Below are 17,395 nucleotides of genomic sequence, written 5' to 3'. Positions count from 1 at the left end.
GATGCTCAGTCCTTGAACATCTTCAAGGCTGAGACTGATAGATTTTTAAAAAACAAAAGGATTAGGGGATATGGGGATAGGGCAGATAATTTGAGTTAGGTCTGAAGATCAGCCATGATCTTATCGTATGGCGGGGCAGGCTCGAGGGGCCAAATGGCCTACTCTTGCCCCTAATTCTTATGTTCTTATGACACTAACTGGCGCACATATGAATGATGAACATTTGGGAGAGTTTTTGCAGTAGGACAGAAACCTATGGAACTACACACCACTAGAAGAGAAAATGGGTTCAATGTTTTCTAAAAAGAATGAGAGCTGATGAAAAAGTTGGTTGCAAAGATATCACAGAAACCAATAAGATCATCAAATGGCATGATAGAGTAGATAGTAGTAGATTGTTTCCCCTGGTTGGAGAAACTAAAACCAGGGATCACAACCTTAAAATCAGAGGTCAGCCCTTTCGCACTGAGTTGAGGAAGAACTTCTTCACTCAAAGGAAGGTGAATGTAGTTGATGCTCAGTCCTTGAACATATTCAAGACTGAGATAGATAGATTTCTTATTGCAAAAGGGATTAAGGGATATGGGGATAAGGCAGGGTAGGTTATTAGCTGGAGTTAGATTAGAAGATCAGCCATGATTGAATGGCGGGGCAGGCTCGAAGGGCCGAATGGCCTACCCCTTGCTCCTACATGTTATGTTTTCTTATGCTTTGTTAGAGCTCCAAAACGTAAATTATGTATTCTGAATTATTGACTATTACTCAATGTCTACTTAGATAAGGATTTGTAGTTCCCTGCATGAAGCTTACCAAGAGAGATTACATGGCACTATTTGAAAAGGATAGGGGTTTCTTCCAATGTTATGGTCATTAATCTTCCAGATAAATTAATCATTCACTTCATGGCTGTTTGTGGGACATTGCTGTGCCGAAATTGGACACCACATTTGCATATACAGTCCAGCACTTCATAGAAACATGGTGAAATGGAAGAGCTATCATCATTATAAAGCTCACATTTTATGTACATTGTATATCAAGTATACTGTAGATTGTATTATACGTACAATGAAAAATGATAAAATCACCTGGAATAAATTTACATTATTATGTCTATAATTAAAACTCTACACTATTTACACTTTAAATTGCACATTAAATGTCATGAGGATGTCACAAAATACTATCAATATCTGTCTGAAATATTCGGTTGACAATGAGCAATGGATTTCTCGAAACATCTTCCTTATTGACTACAATACCTCATACAGCAGCTTGCCTGGGACTGTTTGGCAGTAGTTCTTCTCAAATGACTCCAAACTAAATTATAGTTGTTTCTGACTGTTCATGGGATCAGCTTTAAGATCAGCGACCAGCTAATTTCTTCCCTGCATTAATAGCTCTTCTGTTACTAAGTACAAGTCACTTCATTACAGATCTGAGGGTCTATTCTGGCCTTGGCATAAAGAGCATGCCAGCTGGCAAATGATCAAATTGAGTGGGGATAATAGGATGTATGCTTGCAGCTGTGATGGTAAAATATGCTCTATTTTCCCCAAAACTATACAGAATGATTTTTTAGCAGCATCCACTATTATATTTTCCACCAATATTGTGCCCTTACCTCCTCATCCTCCTTGTCTTCTGTAAGAATTATGGCTCCTTTTCTCTTTCTGCTTCAGTTATGGCTGTAACGGTTTCTAGGACCTTGTCCAAGCAGTCAGTATTTATGTGTTTGCTTTGATAGTGGATGTTGGCTGCCTATTCAACCGTGGCAGTCATGATAGAGTAGCTCAATCCTGCCCTCATCTGACACTCACACACAAGTCTAGATAGTGACCAGAGCTGGAGTCCTTCGTGATCTCAACACGCCTAATCCAGGGAATTGAGTCCAATTGTTGCATCTCAACTGCTGAGATTAGTTAACTCAGATCTGTATACCCCAATGCAGCATTGGCCTGTCATTCCACCCACGAGACAACAACAATGATAAATTGCATCCATATAGTGCCTCTTACATCGGGAGGACATCCCAAGGCACTGGACAGTCAATAGTTTGCACCCAAGGTGGGAGTTAGATTTAAGAGGGGTAGGGGCCAAGAGGAGGACGGGGTAGGGGGGCCCCTAGGGCTCAACCATAGACCACATACTTTTGACAGTCTAAAGTATGACAAAAACAACTGTATCAGTGGATCACCAAAGAGCATGACTTTTGTGAATCTGACATTTTTTGGCCGATGCCAAAGCTTGTGGACTCCTGGGGTCCACAAGTCTTGGTTTTTGCCACTTGCGTCTAATACTCTCCAGAAAAAGGTAGGGAGAGAGTGCTTGCTCAATTCCAGACACAGGGAAATTGCCATGTGTAGGTGGCATAAATAGGTGGAATTTGTGTCTGGTTTGGATTCTAAGCATGTGTCAGACCTGGCTGACCAAAGAAAAAAATGCAGTTCATTTTTAATTTCCCCCTTCCTCCCCTTCTTCAGATGACACATGCAGCTGCATGAGCATTAGTAATAATAATAATCCTTGCATTTGATATAGCATCTAATCACGTCTTCGAGACGTCTCAAAACGCTTCACAGAATATACTGCAAAGTGAATTGACTGTATGTTTTGTGGGCAAAATGCGACAGCCAACTGCGCACAGCAATGTTCCACAAAGAGTCTTGGATTGAGTGACCAAATTCTTATTAATATATTTTTTAAGGAATTTTTTTTTAAGGAATTATTATCCCCGGAAATCAGTCCGCCATTCGACTAACAACTGGATTCCTACTTACTGCTAGGCAAACAGAGGCATGTGGAGTAAGGAAACTTGTCTAAGGTTTCGCTCCACCCAGTAATCAATCCCAGGTCCCCTCACTTGCGAGGCGAACACCCTAATCACTATCCTACAGAAGTGCACCTCAGCAGCATGACCATTTTTTTTATTTGCAACTAGACCATGAGTCTAGCAAGGGGTTTGATTTTGTGGCATGCCATTTGAGCCTGACCCTGCTCTCACTGAATGACACAATGCACTTTTCAGTAGGGGTGGTTCTTGATAATAATCATAATAATATAGTGCCTTTTCTTGATAACAATCATTTGATACAGTGCCATTTCACATCGGTGAGATGTCTCAACGCACTTCACAGAATATACTGCAAAATAAATTGACTGTGTATTTTGTAGCAGAAATGCGGCAGCCAATTGCACACAGCATGAACAGATCAGAACCTTGGCTGATCCCCTACACCCTAATCAGCCCAAGGCACTGAGACCAATTGTGGCACCTCACATAAAGCTACTGCCCCAGTGGATGAAATTTCACCTGAGGCTTGACTTACACAGTATTTCCTCAGAATTTATGAGCATGCAGAATTTGGCAAATCTTAAATGCAGTCTTAATTTTGAAGTTGACTTTCTGTGACTCTTTAAGAACTACAGGAAACTAACTTCAAAGTTAAAAGTGGATTTAAGAATTTGCTAAATTCTGCAAACTCTGAAATGTTACAAATACCAGTGTAAGTCTAGACCAAATGGAATTTCTTCACTGAGATGAGGTCACTTTACTTTGTACAGACCAGGTATTGAACCTGGAATTTTATAGGTCTGACAGACTCAGTACCTCGCCAGCTGGTACATTTACTCATTGGGATTCTAAATCTGGGGTAACAAAAGTATGCAAAAGACCAAACCTTTTCTTTAAGTAGCTGCACAGAGGGCCGATTGAAGACAGATTTTTTTTGTAATGTTTTCTTTCACTTTTGACAAATCTCAGCAACTTGGGTCCCATTTTCAAATCAATGATGGTGATATAGGAATGACACAAATGGCCAAACGTGCAGAATGTGAACACAGGAAAGGATGAGAAATTGCAGAATATGTATATTTTGCCGTGTTAACTGCCAATAAAGTGGAATTAAAGTTACTCATACTTCAGGGTACCTTGACAAGGGAGTTCCTCCCATTGTCCTGACCAACAATCTCCCCCCCCAATAATTAGCATTGATTTTAAAGACCTCTTGTCTTGTTTATTTCAACTTTTCATCTACTATGCCTCCTTTTATTATTTGCAAATTTCGTATTGTTCTTATGAGGCCGACTTAATAGTACGTGGAACAAAACACAAATACTGCAGATGCTGGAAATCTGAAAACAAAAACAGAAGTCGCTGGTAACACTCAGCAGGTCAGGCAGCATCTATGGAGAAAGGAAAGTGAGTCAACATACGAAGGGTTTTGACGAAGGGTGGTGGACCCGAAACGTTAACTCATTTTCCTTTCTCCATAGATGCTGCCTGACCTGCTGAGTGTTCCCAGTGACTTCTGTTTTTGTTAATAGTATTTAGGTTCTATACTTCACCCAAGTACCGTTCTTCATGTGTGAGATAACACAGTGGTGTTGGCAGCTGTTTGACCATGAGGAGGGGAAGGTCATCTAACAGCTAACCCTAATATTGTTCCCCGCTGACATCTATACCCGAGCAATTTCCAGATGGGGTCAAGATGCCTGGATAACGATAAAGAACAGGAATCCCCACTGCTATTTCCTTTCCTTAGCTTATCCTGACAGTGGTGTGGCCAATTGCAGCATCATCACAACTGCAACCTCGGTTGAGATCAACTAATTCAGTGCAGACTACAAATCAAACATGCAGCTTACTTGTGTGTCACAGCAATAATGGCAAATCTTGTATTAGATATTTGCATTTGTCTACAAGATACAGTCTATACTTTATTGTAAATCCTGTGAAGCACTTAAAGACATCTTCCTGGCGTGAAAGGTGCCAAATCAAATGGATGGATTATTATTATGTAAGCACATATAAAGTCAAAATGACTCCAAGTAAATTAGCATTTTATCTGGGTTGTAGGACAGGACACTATAAGAAACTCTATTGTCTTTTCGAATAGTGCCATGGGATTGTTAACATCCACCTGAAGAGACAAACAGAGCCTCGGATTAGCATCTCATTCAAAGAACTTGGAGTGAACCCACACACAATTTATAGAATTAATGAGGTGATATGAAAAGTTGAATTATGCATGAGCCCGGCTGCCAAGATCACTTTGAGAAGGTGATTGGACAGCACATTGATCAGTCCCCCTCCTGTATAAGAGGGCTGATGTGAAATGATCTCTTCTCCATTGTGGCATGGTACATTAAAAGAACTGGGATGGTGCAAAGGACTAAGTGAGAATTTTCAGAGACCATTTTTAAATGCCTCTAAAGGGATAATCATGTGCAGATTTCTCCTTAACCTTTCTCCCACAAAGTATTCAGTCAATTCACTTTACAGTATATTCCGTGAAGCGCTTTGACACGTCTCAAAGAAATGATAAGGCACTATATCAAATCATGAAGTATTAGTATTAACTCACAAATGTTTTTTGTAAATAAGGTGATTCTTTAACTTGTTTCTCAAGAGCTTTGTTTTGGTTGCCAAAGGAACAGCCATAAAGGGAATTTGCTGTATAATGTGTGCATATGCAGAAGTAAATTCATGTAAAGCAGATTCAAAAAGCTCCTCACAAGGTAACATCGCATCTCAACAGAATTGAATAATTTGGTCTCCAGTTCTAGATCATACAGAAATACACCACCAGATGGCACTTTAGTGAAATAATTTAGGGACTAAGACTTGGGCCCTGGTGCTCGTCTGCTGCTATATGTGTATTCCATTTCTTTTCACTCAAAGCAAATAGTTTGTGTCAAAGAAGATTAGAGACTTAATGCAGATCAGCTCCAAGTTTGTTGGGTTTGTTGACAGTATTTACATTTGCAGGTGACATCAAGTTAGGGGAGTTGTGAAATCAGATGAGGCAGACAACATCTTACAAAGGGAACTAAACAGGACATGCGAATAGACTGATGAATGAAAAATTTATTTCAATGCCGATAATTGCAGGGTTCTGTACTGTCAATAGGAAGTAAAAATAGAAGACAAGTATAATAATAATCGTTATATTTGATATAGCACCTTTCACATTACGAGGATTAAGCACTCTGAGACGCTAGCCTGTGTGCAAGGCGCTGTATAAGTGCAAGTTGTTGTAGGTCTCGAAGAACTTCACAGGCTATATTATAAAGTGGAATGATTTTTTTTGTTGCTTACAGGACTGGTTCGGTGACATAAGGGAAAGTGTAATCTAACTCGCCAGGTGCAAGAGGCAATGCAGACATGAGCAACACAGCTGATCCACAGTATTAGAGGAATAAGCGATAAGGAACAAATTGGATGAGTTAGGGCTCTTCAGGCTTGAAATGAAGTGTCACAGAGGGGACCATTATAGAGGCTAAGTAAACCAACATAACACAATATTTTCAGAGAGCACAGGTTCAGAGTTGTGCAGGGTACGTTTAGTACAGGCACCAGAAATTTTTTTGTAGACCTTCTTCAAGGTAGGCTTTCCTGGAAAAGAAGTGGTGGTGGATTAAACAATAAACAAAAGGCAAAATACTGCAGATACTGGAAATCTGAAATAAAAACAGAAGTCCCTGGGAACACTCAACAAGTCAGGCAGCATCTATGGAGAGAGGAAAGTGAGTTAATGTTTCAGGTCAATGATCTTTCGTCAGAAATTATTTGTTTTCACAGAAAGTAATCAACTGCTGGAAAGAATTATCATGAATTCCAGTAGAGGCCAGGCCCTGGATTCACATAAGAAACAGTGTTGTGCTATCATGGGAAGGTAGTGGAATAATTCCATCAGATATTCTGGAAGAATAAGAACAAAAAGAAGAAACTTCTCTTAAGATCTGTGGCCATTGTATTGAAGAAAATTTATTTAGCAACTCTTTATTTCAGATAAAGATGTGCACAGTTCTGTTCTCAATTGCAGTGCATAACATAGTTAAAACCTTTGATGGCTAAGCAGGTTAGTTTTGTCTGTGTTGCTAGCTGCAGCACAATAGCCTCAACACAATTCAATGCATATGAAATACAACACAGACAATCTCTGACCCGTTAAACAAGTGAGAAATTACATGGCAAGTTGTACTTGTTAGTTTAAAAGTATATTTGAAATATGCTTAGATCTGTCCTTAAATGTTGGCGGCTGCAAGAAGGAAAAGGAAACAGGAATATAGAGACGCAGAGAAAGATTAAGGTAGGGAGAGGCACTCAGACTTCAAAGAAGCATTACCTACCTTCCTATACAATGCTTTATTGATCCCCAGAGGTGAGCAGACTGCTGGTGGTTTACTGGATTGGACAGATGCATTTTGCAGCTCAATCTCAGCACAGCAGGAAAAACAATTCCATTTTTCAAGTTGTCCATTTTCACCACACAGACATTGTTTACCTCTTCCTGATAATGACCAGTTGAGAACCTCACTGCAATGACTGATTGCTGTGCTGGAGCTCTCATTCTTATGCACTGGCTACAGGGTGACACCCAGTCAGCACTGTAATCCAAGGCTGATAAACTAGAGCTCCTTAGTAGCAGGAGATAAAGTCGTGTACAATTCAGAATTAACCTGAACTGGATGAATTGAAAGTGATGTGAAGGTGGATGACTCGCCCCTGATGGGATTTGTGTTTAGACTTGGAAATCGCACATGGTAAGTTTGGCCTCAGACTCTGGTGATACACGCGGTCATTGAGGGGTCACGTACAAGCAGCAGCTTGATCGATTGAGCCACGTTTGGGCAACAGGAACAACCAGCTGGGGCACAAATGGAGCGCAAAGCTTAAATTCAAAATCCTGGTATTTCCTCAAGTCGGTCAAAAATGCCTTAGCCTGCATTAACTTATTTTGTACTTAACACTGTGATTTATTTACACCCAATATTATTTTCAAAAGCTTATGCTTTTCTTTGCAATAGAGACAAGGAGAACATAAATGCAATATGCGATATGATAATTACCTTATCAAATGCCACATATTTCCCCCTTTGTTTGTCAGGGTACATGAATCGGGGGACTTTTCCCATTCTTAGAAATACAGCTCACACAGGGAGAAAATTCCACCTGGGTGTAGATTTACTCTATTTTCTTAGCATTCCAGAATGTGAAAAATTGTCAAATTATTAAGTACTGCCATAATTTTGAAGCCAGTTTTCTGTAAGAATTACTAAAAAAAGCTTCAAAGTTTAGACTGAATTCAATAGAATCACAAGTTCTCAACACTCTGAACTTTTAAGAAAATAAGAGTAAATCTAGATCCAGGTGGAATGTCGCCCCTTAAGTGCATATATATATACACACACACAAGTGCTTTGGCATCCTCCAAAGTGAAAGGCACTATATAACAGTAAATTATATTGTATCATATATAAGAGACTAAAGGAAAATCATTGCCTCTATTGAGTCTAAACATATTAAATTTATGGTACAAGCTTCTCCTGTAAACCTATTGTTGTGCAACCATCTACTGTGTAGATTGATTTCCAATATACAATCAAATTTTGTAATTTTGTATTGTACTGTAACAGAATTCAAACTTTTTGTATCTCTGTGTTTTTATTCCTATTAAAGTAAAAATAATAACTTCATAGCACATCAGAGCGGGAATGTTTGTCCTTTTGAAATCTCATCTTTCAACTAGTCTTCACCTATTTTCTGTTCATTTTGTCTTAAAATATCAGACATAAAATANTTTTTCTTGATCAGCTGGGTGTCCGATGCGTGCGGACACCCATTACCGTGCTTAAGAGTATCCAAACCAGACTGAGAGTTCCATGCATCCCACCTACAAATTGGGGGGGAGGGAAACTGGTGGAAATTAGTAAATTCTTTACTAATGTGGAAGACGGTTACTTTTAAAATAAAGTGGAAAACTGATTTCTGAATTAAGATTGTTTAAGAATTTTCTGCGATTTGGTACCATTTAAATAGACAGAAATTTCAGCTCTTTAGCATCTCAGGAAGTGTTTGTTTTCCATTAAATACAGTGCGTTGGTGAAAGAGTTAAAAGACAAACTGGTAAGCTTGTGTGTAAGACAACGACCCCCAGGAGGGTGTGGGTGTGCCCGGCAGGAATTCATTTATGTCATTAAGACAACACTACAAAAAGTCAAAGCACACCAGGAATTCTTCAGGACTCCAAATGGTAAACAGTGGAAATAGGCAGAAACAGGAACCACACACTGGGAGGTAAATCCAAAGTAAACTCAGGAGATTTGGAGAGTGCTGATGGGTCGTCATTCCCCTTTCCTATCATCTGCTGAGTTAAAATATTTAACAGTGAGCACCAACTTCCCCTAATTGTGAAGGCCTGTTTGGGTCTTGCATACATTTTAGTGGGATCTGACAATATTCATAGATCCCACTCCCTTTCAACTAATTAATGTATCACACTGGACTTTATCATTACAATTGGACTCAAAGGCAGGTGGTCTGTTCCCTCCTTGACCTGAGTCTCCTTGTTTTAACTGGGTTGTGTGTGCAACTATTCTTAAAAAGTCAATTGGAAAGAATGGCACATTACTTGCTTTTGTCACAATTCCTCTTTGCAGCACTATATAATTGTAAATATAGTATATCAGCCAAAGAAGGAACTTGTGCATTTTAGACATTTGGCTTTACACTTCACGTGTAAACCTCTGGAACTCTCTCCCTCAATCCCTCCGGTTTGCCACCTCTTTATCCATCTTTAAATGCCACTTTAAGATCTATCTGTCTCCCATCACCTTCTCCTTCACTCGATGACCAACTCCACCATTGTGCACATGCTCCGCGACACTACCTGTGTGAAGGAAGCTACATAAATGGACTTTTTTTTCATTTTAATGATTTTTTGGAAATCTATGATGTGTATAGTGGCATGAACGTGGTTGTAGTAGCAATTACAGACATGTCCTCTCCTATGCTTTATATTCTGATAAACTACTTATTTGGATGTTTCTGGAAATGCCACTGCTCCTTTAAATTAAATCTGGAAAACATTTTGGCAGATTTGAACTTCCTCCGATATTCTTGTGATGTATAAGTTTAAAAGAAAATGTAAATTGTATTGGTCAGCGGGGTATCTGACACGTGCTTAAGAGTATCCAAACCAAATTGAGAATTCTATGCATCCCATCGACCCATGGAAATCCCAGAGATAAATTGTTGGAATGGAATACACATTCTCTCCCTGGAGGGATGCATCCTGCTTACCTGATACCGGAAAATATTAGGCACAAATTGGCAAGAGCCAAGGCTTGAGGACACTAGAGTGTGGGTTGGGCTACTGCTGGAGTCTAACCAGCTAAAACTGCATGGCTTGCCATTTCATATTGCTGTCTGGCAAGCTTTCCCACTGCTTGTCCAGCTAGAACCACCTTACCTATTAGGACTTAGCTTGCAGGGTTAACAGGAGCTGAGTGGGATGACTCCCTGCCCCCAGTGATTTCTCTGTATTCCTCTCTTCTCCTGGTTGGGTCTCCTCATACTGGGGTGCAGTTCCACAGGTGCTGATAGATTGCTACCCATCCAAGTGGCTGTTATTCATGTAGGCCACTTGCTTTGTAGAGGACATCACAGCTGAGCCCAATCTCTCCCCACCAGTCTCCCGTACAGACTTCCGTAGCTTGCAGAATTGGGACGAGATGCAGGAAGCCTGTATGGCTTTATCCTCCTTAACCGTGACAGGCGCCAGTTCAACCTTCACATGCAGCCCTGGATGAGACCAGAAAACTTAGCACAGACTGAGATTTGAACTTGTGAGCTCCCAGTCCATAAGTTGTAGTTTTATCCACCACCCTACCAGGGCTGTCTACCATGTGGTGTATCTTAAATGATTGATTTACTGGAAGCAGAAGCTTAAGATTTCTAAAGTGGTGCAATTTCCACAGCAGGATGCTAGTAACAGTTAACATGAACACCAGTCGGTGAGATTTGGATAATATGAAGCATATCAACATTAGGATATTTGGTATAATAACATTAACTTAAGATATATTCTAAGTAGCCATTTGTCTCAGGACACTGTATTAAGTTCAAATCAGGAATATACAAAAACAACTCTATGTAGAGTTACAGCAACTCCACGTGTCTGGCCCAGTTGAGTTCACTGCTGCCAGGCGGTATTAAATTACCAGCCTGACACATGCACAGTGTTTTTCTTTGCAGCAAAGTGACAGGGGACACACATTAGGCAGTTTGCAGCAGCTACGTAAAAATCCCGGGATCCCAGGTTTCCTAAGGCCCAGGACTAGCAGTGTGAGTTTCTAAACTGAATAAAAGCTAGAATAAATCTGCACCATTTTTATTGTAAGCGTCAGTCTGAGCTTTTAATCTGGAAATTAGGGTTATTACTTGCAATAATAACTTGCACTAAGATAATGCCTTTCGCAGAGAATGAATGTTTCAAACCCCTTCACAGAGAAGACGGAGGGGAGGTTGAATTTGAAGGTTATGATGACCAAAGGCACGGTCAGTGAGGTATGGTGGAGAGCGTGTGTTATGTGTTGTGATCTTCATGGCAAGGTGGGAGATTCCCTTCCTAAAGAAGTCCCACTGGTTACTGCAATGGAGATAAAAACCTCCCAACGTTGCAAACAAAACTTTAAAAGCTGAGCTATTTACAACATGATGATATCAAGCACAACATATTACATCGCAATAATCCTGATTTAAATCTTAGTATTTGACGTAGCTCATTGGTGGCAATGTTAAGCTACCAAGCTCAGTAAATTTACAAGTGGCAAGCAACCCTAATGTCTTCTCTCCCTCATTTACCCTCAAAATACACAGTCACTACACATTGCACTAAATGCTGCTTTGCTCACATTTCATTCCACTACCTGCTGCCTTCCCTCAGCTAACTCAGGTCTGCACGTCCCTTGTCCTTTCCTCTCCACCATTGGAGAGCATGCCCCGAATCTCTGGAACTCCCAACCTCAGTCCTTCTGTCTTGCTCTCCCTTTGCCTCTTTTCAAATTATTCTTTGACCGTGCCTTCGATCAACTCCTCTTACTTTCCATTTAGGTGCCAAACCACACTCCTGCGAAACACTCCGAGACATTACCTCATGTAAAAGGTGTGATATAAATGCAAGTTGTTGTTGAAAATCCTGCGAAACGCTTGTGTGTTCTCCTGATGTAAAGATGTTATATTAAATGTAAGGATTATTATTATAATTTATGTGCGTATGCATTTCTTTATTTATTTTATGTGTATCTGTTTGTTTGTTATGTACACATGTTCCATGAGAGAGATAGTGTTGCTTACTTTACAAGTAAGCAACACTTGCAAAGCTAACTTTTAAAGTGCTTCATCAAAAGGTAGAAAAAGACAAGAAACAATTAGGTCTTTTAAAACAATTCTAGTAGAGTCTGCAGACAAGTGATTGACAATTACTGTGTTTGGAAATGACCCAAAGTGCCTCCTTGCTTTTGATGAACAGATTTTTTACATTTTGACTGCAGAAGACAATACATTTCTGATACATTACACCATTGTTACTTACATACAAACCTATTTTACTGAATCATAAGTGCTTAAATCTATCACAATGGAACATTGATGTATTTATGTCTCTCAAAAAAATCACAAAATTCCTATTCGATTTTATTGTATATATGAAGTGTTACTATGAATGTCAGTGATTTCACACTCACCTCCCCCCCTTGCAATTATTAGTAAATTTATTGACGTTGGCATTCATGTTAGATGCAATTTACTTCCAGAACAGAATTTTTGTGGGTTGGCTTGATGTATTTCTGGTTGCTGGTATTCCACGAAGAAATACTGCAAGTTAGACCCTCCCAGAATTACTAAATATGAACTGACACAAATTGCTAATGCACTAAGAATATCTTGCCCAATTGTTTGATTTTTACAGCTGCCATATATTTCCACATAACCTTTCACAAGCTCACTCAAATGCCATTCTTCATGGAGCTTACACTGTTAAGTGTTGGCAGGCTGTTCAACGGCAGGGAACCTCATCAGACTTTGTGATGTGGAGACAACACCAGCACAGACTTGATGAGTCCAGTTCATCAATAAATAATTTTCAGTCAATTAGAGAGAAAATCCCATGGGCAGTGCATATTATTATGAGGGTGAAAAATGTGCAAATAATAACATTCATAGAATTTTGGAGAACATAACACAGAAAGCGGTTATTCAGTCCAACTAGACCATCCCGGTGTCTGCACTCCACATGAGCCTCCGCACTTCCTAATCCCGTCTATTCCCTTGTCCCTCATGTATGCATCATCTATATTTGTAAGAGGAAACAATGCAGACATGAGATTCAATCTGTTATGGAACATTGTGTTTTTCACTCTAAACACTAGGTAACTCTGCTTTTTCTTACTATTTTAGCTTGAGAAATTGTCTGATGGAATGTTTCATTTTGTACCATCTTTATTCAGCATCTTCACAAAAATTACAAGCTGCTAAAACATTTTTAACAACTTTCTTTGAATTGTAGATTTGAAATGCAGATTTTCATAAACCATAAATGCAGATGATGTCTTCTCATTATGTTCAGAGCAAGTACACTGTGAAGTGTGTAGATGTCAGCCACGTAACTGTGGAGCTGTTCCATGTCCTTTGGCAATTTTCATACTATGCTTGCACTTCGTAAACCCCAGAATGCCAAACACAGAGAAAAGACAATCTGAAATGAAAAGTTTGAGGTTAATACCTTGTTGAAATTCAAACCCCATATTTGCACTTGAACTCACATAGTCTAAGCAAAGAATCCAGTGCGGTGGTGGGGGATTGCATTGTCGAAGTGTACCAAAAAAGAATAAGCATAACGATTACTATTATTATTAATAATCCTTACATTTGATATGATGCCTTTCATGTTGAGAGTACATCGCAACATGATCCACAATGACTGTGTACTCTGTAAGGGAATGTGGTAGCCAACTTGCCCACAGCAATGTCCCACAAACAGCTGTGAAATAGCACACACTTTGAGCACATCATTGATGGGGCAACTCACTATTCAGAAAACTTTGCCGCTCCATTTAAAGTAACAACAACTTCCATTTTTATAGCACCCTTTATTCCAGGTAGCACTTCATTAAAGCAGTTCATTTAAAGCAGCAAGGTGACAATTTTGACATTTTCAAACAAACCAAAATCTTAGACTCATAGAATTATACAGAACAGAAGGAGGCTATTCGGCCCATCGAGTCTGTGCTGGCTATTTGAAGAGCTATCCAATTCAACCCCACTCCCCCGCTCTCTTCCCATAGCCCTGCAAACTTGTCCTCCCCAAATAATTATCTCCTCTTATAAAAGTTGTTATTGAATCGGCTACCACCACCCTTTCAGGTAATGCATTCCAGATCCGAACAACTCGCTGTGTGAAAAAGTGTCTGCTCATCTCCCCTCTGTTTCTTTTAACAACTATTTTAAATCATTGCCCTCGGGTTACCGACCCACCCGCCAGTGGAAATAGTTTCTCCTTGTTCATCCTATCGAATCCCCTCATAATTTTGAAAACTTCTATTAAGTCTCCTTTTAACCTTCTCTACTCCAAGGAGAATAATCCTAGCTTCTCTTGCCTCTCCTGATAACTGAAGTCCCTCATTCCTGGTACCATCCTGGTAATCTCCTTTGGACCTTCTCCAATGCCTTGACATCCTTCCTGAAGTGTGGTGCCCAGAACACAGTACTCTCGCTGAGGCTGAAACAATGTTGTATAAAGGATCATCATAACTTCTTGACTTTTGCATTCTATGCCCCTATTTATAAAGCCTAGTAACCCGCATGCTTTTTAACGGCTTTATCTACCTGTCTTTTGCCACCTTCAAAGATTTACTTATTTGAACTCCCAGGTCTCTCTCTTCCTTCACCCCCTTTAAGATTATATTATTTAGCTTATATTGCCTCTCATTCTTCCTCCCAGAATGCACCACTTTGCATTTCTCCACATTAAACTTTGTTTGCCACATGTCTGCCCATTTTACCAGTCTGTCTATGTTCCATTGCAGTCTGCTTCTATCCTCCTCACTGTTTATTACTTTTCCTAGCTTAGATTCATCTGCAAACTTGGAAATTGTACTCCCCATACCCAAGTACAGGTCATTTATATAGATCAAAGACAGCAGTGGTCCCAATACGAACCTTTGAGGGACACAACTGCACACTTCCCTTTAATCAGAACAACAATCATTCACCATCACTCTATGCTTCTGTCTCCCAGCCAGTTTTGTATCCATGCTGCAGTTTAATACCGTGCGCTTCTATTTTGTTTACAAGTCTCTTATGTGGCACTTTATCAAACACCTTTTGAAAATCCATATAAGCTACACCAACTGCACTACCTTCATCCATCCTTTCCGTTACTTCATCAAAAAACTCTATCAGGTTTGTTAGATATGATTTGTCTTTAACAAATCTGTGTTGGCCGCCCTTTATTAACCCATATTTTTCTAAGTGAAAATTTATTTTGTCCCGGATTATACTGTCTAGAAGTTTCCCCACTACTGACATTAGACTGACTGACATGTACTTCCTGGTTTTATCCTTCTGTCCCTTTTTGTACAGGGGAGTAACATTTGCAACCCTCCAGTCCTCTGGCACCACCCCGGTGTCCAAGGAGGATTAAAAGATTGTGGCCAGAGCCACCGTTATTTCCACCTTTACTTCCCTCAGTAAACTAGGATGTATCCAGTTCGGACCGGGTGATTTACCTACCTTGAGCACCGACAATCTTTTTAGTATCTCCTCTCAGTTTATTCTTATCTTATCCAATTTCTCTACCCTCACCTCTGATGCTGTAGCATTGGCTGCATCCTCTTCTTTTGTGAAGACAGATGCAAAGTACTCATTCAGTATGTCAGCCATGTCCTCTGCCTCCACAAGAAGATTTCCTCTTTGGTCCCTAATTGGACCCACCCTACCATTGATTAACCTTTTCTTCTTTATATGCTTATAAAATACCTTAGGGTTCCCTTTTATGTTACCTGCTAATCTTTTTCTCATACAGTCTCTTTGCCCGTCTTATTTCCTTTTTCAGTTCTCCTTTGTATTTTTTTATATTCTATTTGATTATCTTCTGTATTTTAAACATGACCCCATAAGCCTCCTTTTTCTGTTTTATTTTAATCCCAATTTTCCTATTTGTTCTGTCCCTGAACTATCTCCTCCTTGCAGACTTCCCATTGCTCGTTAGCTGTTTTATCTGCCAATCTTTCTTTCCCTTTTTAACTCACTTACATTAGCTCTCTTCCAGTTGAGTGTCTTCACCTTTGATTGTTCCTTGTCCCTTTCCATAAGTACTCCAAACTTAATGATGTTGTGATCACTGTTGTCCAGATGCTCTCCTATTGAAACCTGCTCCACTTGCCCCACCTCATTCCCCAGAACTACTGGGAGGAAAAAAAACTTAAATCCATAACAATTATTAGCTTCTGAAAATGTATTGTCTACTGCGTTATTAAGGATACTGTGGAGTGAAAGTTCCAGTCTTTGATAATACATTTGTTGTAATAATTATCACAAGGAAAGGAATGCGTTACAAACATTGCAAAATTCATCCCAATAGTTCTCATACAATAGTATACTTAAGTATACTTATGTGGAGGGAACTCATAAGTTACTCTGGACAAACATTGTGTAAATACAAAAGTGTTTTCTGCTGTTCATTAATAAGAGTTGGGTTTCTACATATTTTGTTGGTCTCTGGAACCAATTTATTCAAAGTAAGGGGTCTAAAAGTTACAAGGTGAGAAATCCTTTGAATAGATTTTCCTGATTCTGACATATGCCCCATTTTCAATAAGATTGCCTCTTTTTTCCCAAATCTAAAACTGAACAGGATGTCAGTTTAAGGTTTTGGCTAGTCAGACTAGTGGTGGTCATGTTTACTGCAGTCAAATTCACCACCAACGTATTCTGTGTCTCATTTGCCTTTCGTTCAGCTTAATAATATTCCTTACATTTGACATAGCACTTTTATATCAGGAGATATCTCAAAGCACTTCAATAAATTTCACATTAAATTGTAGTGATTGAATTTTGTAGCCAAATGCAGCGATCAATTTGCACACAGCAATGCTCCACAAACAGCAATGAAATTAATAAAGAATTTCATTTGGGGGATTGTTGGACTGGATACCAGGAAAAACTTCCTTTTTGAATAGAATCATGGGATCTTTAACATCTGTCTTAACAGTCAGATGGGACCTCAAATTAACATCTAATCTGAAGGTCGGCACCTCCAACATGCAGAGTTTCCTCAGCACGGCACTGGAGTGTCAGCCAAGCTACCGCTCTGAACATTCACACTAGTCTAGGAAGTCTGTGTTCAATCATTAGTGGGTTTCCAGGTTTTTCTTGATTGAATATTTCTGGATTTTTGGCATAAAGCAAGAAACATTCAATCAAGAAAACTTATTTTGCTTGCCGACCAAAAGGATTGGCCACCACTGGCCTAGACTATGGACTCAAAATTCGGGCATGAGGCTACAAACATCATTCTGACTCATAGGCGAGAGTACAGCCAATTGAGCC

At 39.6% G+C, this 17,395-nt stretch overlaps 1 protein-coding gene across 2 annotated transcripts in view; it reads right to left on the bottom strand.

Annotated features, from left to right (window-relative positions):
• Positions 1 to 13,267: 13,267 nt before the first annotated feature.
• Positions 13,268 to 17,395, bottom strand: part of agmo (alkylglycerol monooxygenase) — a 152,377-nt gene continuing 148,249 nt past the window's right edge. The window contains exon 13 of one of the 2 annotated variants that reach the window (XM_007899710.2): positions 13,268 to 13,541. In XM_007899710.2, the coding sequence (XP_007897901.1) occupies positions 13,485 to 13,541 (57 nt within the window). In that variant the 3' untranslated portion in view covers positions 13,268 to 13,484. 2 annotated transcript variants of the gene reach the window in all.

The sequence above is a fragment of the Callorhinchus milii genome, unplaced genomic scaffold (genome assembly GCF_018977255.1).
Source record: "Callorhinchus milii isolate IMCB2004 unplaced genomic scaffold, IMCB_Cmil_1.0 Scaffold2, whole genome shotgun sequence".
Lineage (NCBI taxonomy): Eukaryota > Metazoa > Chordata > Chondrichthyes > Chimaeriformes > Callorhinchidae > Callorhinchus > Callorhinchus milii.
The sequence above is the reverse complement of the archived record's forward strand: the minus strand, read 5'-3'. Positions and strand labels throughout refer to the sequence as shown.